General features: G+C 32.9%; 1 protein-coding gene across 2 annotated transcripts in view; it reads left to right on the top strand.

The window, feature by feature from the left end:
- The first annotated feature begins 436 nt into the window (after window positions 1-436).
- LOC143231956 (zwei Ig domain protein zig-8-like) overlaps window positions 437-12,444 on the top strand; it is a 79,442-nt gene continuing 67,434 nt past the window's right edge. For both annotated transcript variants that reach the window (XM_076466844.1, XM_076466845.1), the window contains exon 1: window positions 437-850. In XM_076466844.1, the coding sequence (XP_076322959.1) occupies window positions 745-850 (106 nt within the window). In that variant the 5' untranslated portion in view covers window positions 437-744. The remainder of the gene's footprint in view (window positions 851-12,444) is intronic.

Genomic DNA, 12,444 nt, shown 5'->3' on the forward strand with positions numbered 1-12,444 from the left:
TTTGTTGATAATTAAATAAAATAAATAAAAAGTTATATAAAAACAATAGTATATATACATTTAAAAATACATACACAGTTACTTACAGATTATTATATATATATATATGTAATTTGAAATGAGTTACCTTATAAGGTACTAACCACAGCAGCAATTAGCCTTATTGATTTAAGCCACAATTTTAGTGCTGACGTATAGTTTTAAGGGTCTTACTATTAATCAGAAGAAAACTACGAGTGGCTGGTTCATAACCTGTTTGTTTTAAATTCTAAAACGTGGAACATGAAAATGCTGTCGTCAATTTCAATAGTTTTACCTCCGCCTGGCCCGTAATGACACAAGTGAACACTGCAGCATCACATGACAGCCTCACGTGACCACAGAACCGATCTAGTGCTCTGTTCTGAGCGAACTGGTTTAACATTCAGAGCACATCAAGCAAGATACTCTCCACACCTTACTTTCACGGAACTTCTCCTTATCGCATTGCGGCACGAGCATCGCGAACATCCCTCGTCAACGAACAAGTGAGCGGGGAAAATGTTCAGGAACCACTGGAATCCTCTTGCCAGCTGATCGTAGGACTACTGAACGCTCCTGAACAAGACACAGAAAGTTTTTTAAAAAAAACACAAGGTATTCTCTATAGTATTCCTTTTGGTAACCTAAAAATCAGTGACCGAAAAGAACATTCAGTGAACATTCAGATCGGGAAAGAACGAATACATTAACTTTCAAATCACTATGGTAAAAGGTATGCTGATTTGGACTAGCCAGCTAAGGCTAATGACGGTCTGGGTGATTTACGTGGTTTTCCAGTTTCTGGAACAAACTGAGTGTGGCCTTGACGGTAAGTGTTTAGAAATGACCAAAAAGGTTAAAGATTCATCTTACCTATAGCAATTTCATTCTTATAGAAATATCTATATATTATGGATTGTGGATATGATAGTTTTCAATCAAACAAAACCGTCGTCAATTCATCTTTGTTTAATATTCCTTATTCAGCGCTTTTCAGTGTATTATCCGATATTCGTAACGGCGCACTCTGGTTGGCTGGTAAGAAAATATTAGCATTCTTTCCTTCAAATCAATCAACATTAACAGAATCTACGGTCTGCCAAACCAATACTTAGCAATTTGGTTTATTTAAAAAACAATAAGCCGTATTACATAGTGGTTATTGATTTTTAATTTACCTTGAATAACTCGTTTTAGTGGAGTCTGATCTCCTTTTATTAGCGTCTCGTAGGGACTATTTCAGCAAGTGATTAAATAGCCCCTATAAATCATGTTCCTCTGCAGTACCTTAAGTTATTGCCAAAGTGTTAGAATTTAGGCTGGATTTGTAAAGCGTTCTAATATTAAATGTTACAATATTACTTCTTAAGATTAACAAAAGTTAAATGTTACAAGAAAAAATTTAGGAACAATTTTAGCTTCTGTTTCAGACTCAACATTTCCTGTTCTGACAGCAAAAACAAGTTTCATTAGTCGTTTAAAATCCAAACCATTTGGTAAACCGTGAAGATGATCACTATAACATGTATCAGATTGATGCAAATTAGCAACATTAATATTATGTACATTAGACTGGTGTAGATTAGCATCATTTCGATCGTATATCTTAGATTGATGTAAATGTATTAACATTTCGACCACACACATGATACCGGTGTATGTGGTATAAATAGTATTCTATTGGGTTGAGGAATAATTCGTGAGCGTTTTTTCAAGTTAAAAAAATATATTCATAAATGAAACGCTTTCGCAAAATATTTCATGTCATTTGGTAGATAATTTTTGCTCTAATAGATGGTGTGTTTGATTTTCATATGTCTTTAATTTTTGCTTTCATTTTCAGCTCATTAAATGGAATGTCAAGTGGACAAAATCGAGCATTTTCGACAACATCTGCTTTTCGCGTTTAATTTCTTGCGATTTCGTTTAAAACAATGCATACTATATACCTAGGTATTATATGAAATAAAGTATCATAATAAATGTTTTGGGTGTAATGTGTTCATGCATTGAAGTATTGTATAGTCTTGCATGTAATGCTTGAATGAAATTATTTAAAAACGCTCACGAATTATTCCTCAACCTAATAGCTAATTGTTTCAATATGGGTATTTTTATCTGATTACAATCATTTGCTAGATCGACCGACGTCTATTTGCTCCGCTAGCTATAACTCCATCAACATTGTTGTAAAAATGTATTTTCGTAACGCACTTGTGAACGTTCTTAAGTTTAATAACATATTTCTAACAACTAGGAATTAAAAGTTTTAGTAGTTTGTTGAAATATTATATTTTGATTTATTTGAATAAGTTATCTGCATTATAAAAATAATATCCAAGAATTTTTCAAAGTGTTTGTTGCTAAGTACAAACTACACAATGAACCATTTATGCTGAGCACATCTTATATATCAAACCCCAAGTGTTAGTACTTTTAGCCCTATAACTTAGTACTGAGCCACCGGAGCTTTTTTGGAATGTATAAAGTTTATAGAATTAAATTATGTTATTGTACGTTAAACAATCTGCTTATAAGCTCCGAAACTTTGACGTTTAAAACATGATAGGTTAAACGTGTTTATAAAAAAACATGAATCTTACTACAACGTAAGTTCACTCTAACTTTTTAATTAGAATAATGGTGTAGTTATTTGTATAGTATTTCCTCTACTATAAAGTAAACACGGAACTGGTAATATAACTGTAACGTATTGATAAAGATACAGACACTTCTCAATGTTTTTTTTTCTATTCAACTAACATCCTTCAGTCAATACCGGTTGTTTTCGTAATCGATAATTTAAACAGACTCCTTATATTTCCACTTTTAACTCATAATCTTTACTCGTTACAGGAACAGTTGTTTTACAGTGTATTCTTTAGACTGGATGTTGTTACAGGAACAGTTCTTTTACTGTCTAGTGTTTAGATTGAATGTCGTTACAGAAACAGTTGGTTTACTGTGTACTGTTTAGTTTTGATGTCGTTACAGAGACAAGTGTTTTACTGTGTACTGTTTAGATTGAATGTCGTTTCAGGAATAATTGTTTTACTGTGCACGGTTTAGATTTAATGTCGTTACAGGAACAGTTGTTTTACTGTGTACTATTTAGATTGAATAAATGTATAAACATGTAAAATTATGAACAAATCTACAATTAAAATAAAAAGACAAAACAATGCAAGATTTAGTTTGTTTAGAGCAAAATCACATTGGGCTATCTCCTATGTCCACCGCGGGGAACCGAACCCAAAGTTTGTCTTTTTTAAGACTGCAAACTTACTGCTGATCCACCGAGAAACAAACAATGCAAGAGGTAACATAGTTAAAATAGTAAGAAATAATTTATGATAAACCAGGTAATGATTAATGGCCAAGTACCAAAAAAGAAAAGATAACATACAATAAGTTAAATTTATTTAATAACAAAAATACAAGTTTTTAATAAATTGTATCGGTCAACAAAACCGACATATTACAGAGCAAACAAGTATTTGACTGCACCAGAATTTGTAATAGATTGGTAAAAACTAATGGCACTGCAGGTATATTAAGAATAGTTTGTCAAATATTCTATGTATCACACATGACTAGATCATACAGTATAAAGCTGTATTACAGCTGGCTAATATGTTTTAATTATGTATGTTGAACACATTTAGTGTAATTATATTTTGATGAATATTCAAATTATACTTCTAACCTTACTAATGATACCTATGAAGATTTACCTTAATGTAGTAATACAATTAAACTTTAGATACTTATAAAGTTTTTTATCTAATTAGTAATATGACTGAAGTACATATGTACGGATGAAGATCCCATTTAAAGTATTAATGCAGTTCAAATATACTGGAAGTACATAAATATATATACAAATATAAATATTACAAAGAGACCCAAAACCAACAGAAGTTTTTACATTACCGGTCCTTGTTATCATCAGTAAAACTCATAACAGATGATGTGTGTGGCCATGTGTATGTGTTTTTTTATAGCGAAGCTACATCGTGCTAACTGCTGAGTCCACCGAGGGGAATCGAACCCCTGATTTTAACGTTATAAATCCGTAGACTTTTCACTGTACCATAGTGGACGTCTGTGACCATAATACCCAAACGCGGCGGGGATATTCTATCAACTAAACAAGATATCTACGTTGGTGTAAAACTAGCCAACAACTGAGAAGAATTACTTAAGAATTAGTGTTTGAGTGCTTGAACCAAATACACCTCAACTCTTACTGTCTGCGCCATCTATGGGAATACAGTAACCTTTAATATTTTGTAATCATCTTAAAGTAAAAATAAATCATCCAAATTTTACAGATTAAAACAATCAACTTCCACTCTTTTTATGAGATGTACAAAAAAGACAAAAAAATTTCATGGTAATAATAAACCTCCCTATATTTCCGCACGGCCCTTAATCTTTACCCTTTAGAGCGGTTTGTCTATACTTTGAGGTTACATCTAAATAATAAAAGTAAATGTCTTCCCACAATTGATTGCAGACAGTGATAGGCGGCAGGGACAGAGACTTTGTTGGTTCAAGTACGCAGCTCCTATCCCCTTAACTGATTTTCCTTCACTGTTGGCTAATTTGACATTGACGTATAGATCTTGTCTGATAGATGGAGTATCCCGACGTATTTGGGCATTATGGCCACAGATGCTATGTGTTATAAGTTTTAATCATGACAACAACGAATGTTAATGGGAAAATTAGTTTTAATTTTGAGTTAATTTCTAATGTTTTTTTATTTGCATTAATTTCATCGTTATTATTTTATAGTCTCGATTTAAAAATTGCCTATTTACAATCAATGTATTTGATAGTTTAAGAAATATTGGTTTATATACACATATCAGACAATTAATGAAACAAAGTAAACAATAATAATTGTCAATGTAATTAAAAGTTTGAGCTGATTATCCACGTATTAATTAATTTGTTTGGTCACGGCTCTCGAACCCAACACGATACCATAACTTAAAAAAAAAAAAACTGTTTTGGTTTTTAATGTATTCGCTCTTACACACAAAAAACGCATACATATGTATACACCATCGTAATGCTCTATAAAGCCATTGTTTCTAGACTATTTGTTTCAACACTGGCTTCGTGACTCGATATTGAGATTGCAAACAAAGTTTTTTGTGTTTTTTTTTATAAAATAATAGGTTTTGTTTTCCACGTAAAATGCTTCGTCAGCACAACATTCTTAATGGAGAAGTTCATTGGTTTTTCAATCAACTTTAAGGAACAAAACAAATCACCCGGTTTGACCACGATGGCGCCGGGGAATAGTGCAGATGGTTCGGCAGCAAGACCATAAATATCACAAGAAAAATGGTGGATCAATACATAATAAGCTGTATCCTTCCAAGTGTAACCTTTGTTGGCTGATTCACAGACAAAAATTTAAAGGCAGACTACAATTTAACGGCTGTATCAGTTATTATTTTCAGCGATTTCCATCAACGTATTTTTTTTTTGGCTTTTTCCTTAAACACAAACAAGTTAGATAAAAATAGCTCCCCCTTGAAATGTCTTTGATATTTATGAAAAAAAAAATGCGTTATTTACAACCCATTAAGATAACAAACTATAACATGCCGTCAGTCAAACGTGATATGCTTCTTAATAAATTTTTCAGTTCAGATTTTCAAATTACGAGATAAGAGTTAGTTGTAAACATTGTCGATGCCCTCGTACAATACCACACTGATAAGACAAACCTGCAAACTTAAACTTCAAAAAAGTTGTTTTAATTTTAATAAAAGATTGCCCATAATCCAGCTACGCGTGTTTAGAAAATAAAATTCGTTTTGGTTATTATGTAAGATTTTTTTTTTACAAATTTGAAAGAAAACAAACTTTTACTTAGATAATAATGATCTAAGCAACAATGAGCGTTTTTTTATTATTATATTTGAATACTAGAGTAATCAATAAGACTCCCACGTCGCGATTTGTCCAGAGAAATTTATAGCCAGCGGTTGTCAACATTTTAAGCGTAACAAAATGTCACTTGATTTCAATGGAAGTTATTCACTTACGTAAAAATACATGCGACGTTTCACGAAAAATTTGTATACATGATGGAGAAAAATGGATATCATTTCGAATTCAGCGTACAGGAATTACTGTGAAAGATGTAAAAATTTCAAAGCAGTTCAACCATAGCAGGCCTGTGTAAATTATCATTATAAAACAACCTGTAGAAGTAACTTTTGTTTGTAGTGTTAAGTCTCTCTACATTCCCAAACCCAATGTAAAATATAGTTTTCAATTCATATACTTTAATTCGAGCTTCAATATATTTAAAACAACTTCTGCTTTCGCGATAGAGGGCCAAAAGTCGCTTGAAGGGCTCATCTGTTTTAACCATTCGCGTATTGTCAGTCAGTCAGTAGACAATATAATGACGCTTAATGTTGCAATTTGTACTGTAGTGACATCAGTAGATGTTCACGTGCAATGAATTATGAAAATAATTATGCACTCTGTAGGCTACAACACAGAATTGCATATGGACTTCACAAGCTTCTTAATTTTATTATTAACTCTTGAAACAGAACACTTTCGGAAGTACATGTTTTATACACCTAACACTTTTATACTGCACAGAACACTTTCGGAAGTACACGTTTTATACACCTAGCACTTTTATACTGCACAGAACACTTTCGGAAGTACATGTTTTATACACTTAACACTTTTATACTGCACAGAACACTTTCGGAAGTACATGTTTTATACACCTAACACTTTTATACTGCATAGACTACTTTCGGAAGTACATGTTTTATACACCTAACACTTTTATACTGCACAGAACACTTTCGGAAGTACACGTTTTATACACCTAGCACTTTTATACTGCACAGAATACTTTCGGAAGTACATGTTTTATACACCTAACACTTTTATACTGCACAGAAAACTTTCGGAAGTACACGTTTTATACACCTAGCACTTTTATACTGCACAGAACACTTTCGGAAGTACATGTTTTATACACTTAACACTTTTATACTGCACAGACTACTTTCGGAAGTACATGTTTTATACACCTAAACTTTTATACTGCACAGAAAACTTTCGGAAGTACATGTTTTATACACCTAACACTTTTATACTGCACAGACTACTTTCGGAAGTACATGTTTTATACACCTAACACTTTTATACTGCGTTGTTATGTACTATGACTTTGTTGAAAATGAAGGGAAAAAAATTACTTGCCATCTAGTGGCACGGGTTTCAATATCCGTGGTGGGCAGATCACAGATAGCCCATTATATAGTTTTGTGCTTAACTCAAAATAAATAAAATTATTATTCAATATTCGAAAATTTATAAGAACACGTTATTTCCAGGATAAACAGGGAAATGTTAGATTTAAATAAATGTAATTAGTTCCACATCCAAAAATAGATATTTCTTTACAATTCAGAGCGCGTGACTCACAATCTGCAGGTCACAGATTCGAAACTTTGTCAACGAGCATTCTCATCCGTTCGAACTTTGGGGTGTTAAAATGTTTTTTTTCAATCTCACCATTTATTGGTAAAAAGAGTAGACCAAGCAGCCTTCCCTATAGCCTATCACATCTAAATTAGATGTGATAAAACTTCTAAACAAAATATAATAAACATTATTAATTAATACTTTAAGCAACAAGAATCATTAACAAATAGTATGTTTAGAATGATAGGTTTCACAGCCATTTCAAGTATTCACGTTTTGCGTTTAGCTAACCTGAGAAGTGTAGATTGTCAGTATCCTTTGTTTGCGATACGTGGTGGTGGTTATCTTAGATACGGCGGTAGTAGTTTATCTGAACAGGCATGTCATAGAAATTATAAATATCACGCTTCTAATCCATTCATATAAATTAAATGGTACGTGAATAACAACTTTTAAGCATCTGATGTTTGAAAATACCTACGTGTCTGGACTATAACTGTGGTCTGTGAAACAGACTTAGAGTAAGATTGGTTAGCTGTTCATTGGGTAGTTATCTTGTTATTTCGTCACTTTGTTGGAGTTTTGAATGATTGTAAGCTTACACTGTTTATCTGAACAAAGATAATGAAATTCTTAGGTGTAGAGGTTGTTATTTTAGTAGAACATTGTACACTACAGTAGAAATGTGAAAATAATTATTAGAAGTAAAATTAAATTGACAATCATCAAATGTATGTATGTAATTATGCAAATAAAGTGCAGTAGTCACAAGTCAGTGTGCATAAATATGTATCACTCTGACCGTTTTCCCAATGTGATTATGTATACTGCCGACTAAAAAAATAGACCCTTCAACTTTAAATCTTTCATTACCGATTTCGAATCTTGTTTCAAAATATTAAAAGTATGGCGTGAGTTTACCTGTATGCAGTATAATATCATCAATAGGTAGGTGGTGAACTGATTTTAAGGAGAGACTTAAGGTTATATGTGGTTACACACTCTTCCTTACTTTTACTCGTAACTTATAATTAATAATTAATTACTAACATGACTCCCTGTCGTTAACGCCGTGTTTGCTTGAAGATCAGTTTGTTGGTTCGCCAGTCCTTCTCAGTAATGAGCCGATTGATACGTGTAAAAGTAATTATATTATGAAAATAACAAACAATTTAGTTTTAAAAAAATAAATAATAAAAATTCCCCGAAATAACTGTGATGACATAAATAAAATTTAGGTCCCCCCCCATGGCCAGGTGGTTAAGGCACTCGACTTGTAATCCAAGGGTCGCGGGTTCGAATCCCAGTCACACCAAACATGCTCGCCCTTTCAGCTGTGGGAGCGTTATAATGTGACGGTCAGTCCCATTATTCGTTGGTGAAATAGTAGCCCAAGAGTTGGTGGTGAGTGATGATGACTAACTGCTTTCTCTCTAGTCTTACACTGCTAAATTAGGGACGGCTAACGCAGACAGCCTTCTGCCCTATTTTTTGCCACTAATATATTTAAAAATTACGAACCTACATAATACACAGACAACTGTTGATACTGGATTACTTATTTCACCCGTCACCGTTAAGAAAAAAAAAATGGTTTTATCCCTATAAAAACTTAAATCTATTTGTTTAGTAAATATTGATATTTTAGTAAAAGTTGAGTAGCAGTTCTAATTTATCTTTCTGACGTAGGTTATTCGAGAATAATAGTAAGATATTTGTGTATCCGTTTTGTTTTATTATTTTTTTTTAGTTCGAACGTAACGCGACGTGATTCTGTTGTACACATGTTTTTCTCTTAACTTATTGTAAAAGTTTCATTCAACCTATTGGATTTTTGTGAACCAACGCAACATTTCGAGCCTGATCTTGACACATCTAGACATTTTCTAATATGACCTAAAAAAAAAAAGATAGTGGTATCCATTTATAATTCTACAGATTGGACAACAAAACTAACCGGCTTGGCATTTCTACGTAAACCTTAAATATTTAATTGTTATTTTATCATATTTTGCTATGACTGCGAGTCACTAAATAAAATAACATCAAATTTAGACTGAGAGAAAACAATGGTAATATTTATTGAAGCATAGGACAAAATGTTAAATTCTTATGATACTTACTGGTTCCAATATTTTCAGAATATGCATACAGCTTTCGATTGGTGTTCTCCAAGAACAGTTAACTCGTGTGTGTACGTCCCCGTTAGTACAGTGGTAGGTCTACGGACTTACAACGCTAAAATCAGGGGGTTCGATTCCCCACGGTAGACTCAGCAGATAGCCCGATGCGGCGTTGCTCTAAAAAACACACACACGTGTGTACACTTTTGTGCATGCCTTGAGTTATATTAGCAAAGTTTGTTTATTTGTTTTTCAATTTTGCGCAAAACTACACGAGGACTATCTGCGCTAGCTGCCCTTAATTTAGCAGTGTAAGACTAGAGAGAAGGTAACTAGTCATCACCACCCACCGCCAATTTTTGGGCTACACTTTTACCAACGAATAATGAGATTGACCGTAACTTTATAACGCTCCTACGACTGAAAGGACGAGCATGTTTGGTATGAAGGAGATTCGAACCCGTGACTCTCAGATTACGATTCCAGGGCTTTAACAACCTAGCCATACCAAGCCTATTAGCGAACTAAATGTTATTATGTTTATTGGTCTTTCAAACAAATAATGTAATATATTTTAAACGAAAAATTCATCGACATGTATTTTCTATTGATAATAAAAATACCATATGATTAGTGATCACGAAGAGAATAATAGTACTTGGTAATTCAGGATTCCCTTCAGTCTATACTAGAATCAATGCCGATCTACTAATTGAAAGGAAACCTAACTTACTTATTTATAACTAGAACGCCCTTAAACCTCGAGTGAATGAAGTAGTAATAATCTAAGTGTATTTTGAGTAACTTAGCAGTGTGTATGCTTTTATTAATCAGTTATGAATATTCGCTAATGAAATCAATATACGTATATACTTATTTAACTATAATGTTCTTATTGTGACAATCACTTAATAACTATTACTTATCGAAGGTTATCTATTTGGTTAGATAGGTGAGATACGGTGAAGTAAAACGAAAATCTTAATACTTTAAACAAGTGTGGCACTTTAAAATAAATAAGAGGGGAATCGAATTGAAATGACAATTTTAAACTGTAAAGACGCTTTATAACTTGCTTATCTAAACGGTTATATCGCAGGATTGAAATATAACTGTTCATAATTTAAAACTACGTAATTAACTCTAAGCCAAATAACAGGGATTGACTGTTACTTTCATAATGCGTCCACAGCTCAAAGTGCGGTGCCTGTTTTCTCGCCATCACGTCTCGCTCGATCCACAGTTTGACTTGACATACACATTAACCACTTTTCTGAGACAGAAGATGATACCCAAACGTTACAAAGTTTGAAAATACGATGATAAATCCTTCTCATATAGAACTTTAACTCGATGAGCCAAATAATTACAATGTGAGTGCCTTTCGTTGATTATTGTTTGCTATTGTCTATTTTAATGGTTCTCAAAGTAGGGACTGACAGAAAGTGTCAGATTTTATTTTACAAAATACACAATACTTTAAAGGTACTCAATGCTAATATATTTATTATGTGAGGCCTTGGTAAAGATGTGGAATGTTCTGCTGTAAGTGCGTATGTAAGGGGGGGGAATGTACAGTGAAAGGTTGGGAACCCCCTCATATTTCTCTTCTTTTATTTTTCGTTTTAATAACTTACGGTTTTTTGTTCTCCTTTTCTTTTGTAAGAAACGAACCATTATCACTTAAGCATTTATTTTTGTTTTTACGGGTTTTATTCGAGTATTAAAAAAAGACATTAACATTATGCGAGATCTTATTTAGATTAATATTTAAAGCAAAAGTTGCTGGAACGTCTAAGTTCTTAGTTGGAGGGTCGATAACGTTCACTGTCCATTTATGAATATGAAAAACTTTCTTTCTCGTCGTTATTTTTGACGAATCAACCGTTCCGTCTGAATAGGTTGAAACGTCATATTCATTGTATGTTACAGTTCTCTCTGCGCTTCAGCTTATTACCATCTGCGTTGATTACAATCACCTGGAAATGTTTTTGAAAAATAAAAATCATGGTAAGTAATGTTAGATATTCTGAGAAGAGTGGGTTATACAAAAATTCAGAAAGTTATTGCATTCGAAAAATTCGCTCAGGCTTCAATTAGGAAAACACATTTTCACATAATAGCTCTACCAACTGTAAATGAAGGATAATCAGTGCTCGAATGAGGTTTTTGATGTCTATACATATATAAGGGGTTCTATAGAGATAAGGTGAGATGTTCATGGTAATTATTTTCCCTCCATACAAACACTAGCTTTGGAACAAAGGACTGAAACAAACACTTAAATATTATTGTTGTTTTTTACAACCGATCTCGTTGTTTATGTTTAAACTACATGGTTGAATCCCCATAACTACGGACTGTGATCACAAGTTTAATGTCGCTCTAATCAGTCCTAAACTAAAACAATTCAATATCACAACTGTAGTTCTTGATGTTTACTTCAACCCAGTCTTGTCGTCCTACACTATTAGTTTTACTGATACAATAGCTATATAAGTGGAAATCGTGGGAAGTTACTTTATAATACAATAGAGCTGGTTATTTTAATCAAAAATAGCACTTGAAACAAAAATATGCCCAAGTAAAAACAGTTCGTAAATAACGACATGTAATTTGTTTGTTTGTTTGAAATTAAACACAAAGCTACACAAAGGATTATCCGTGATCTATCCATCACGGGTATCGAAACCTAGTTTTCAGCGTTGCTGAGTGATATATAAATTTCGTTCCTTAAGTATAGACTGAAAGACCAAAAATTAAACTTCAAATTGACTCAAATTGGCGCCACACTAAGAATTACAATAAACAGAGAAAA

The sequence above is a fragment of the Tachypleus tridentatus genome, chromosome 11 (assembly GCF_004210375.1).
Source record: "Tachypleus tridentatus isolate NWPU-2018 chromosome 11, ASM421037v1, whole genome shotgun sequence".
Classification (NCBI taxonomy): Eukaryota; Metazoa; Arthropoda; class Merostomata; order Xiphosura; family Limulidae; genus Tachypleus; species Tachypleus tridentatus.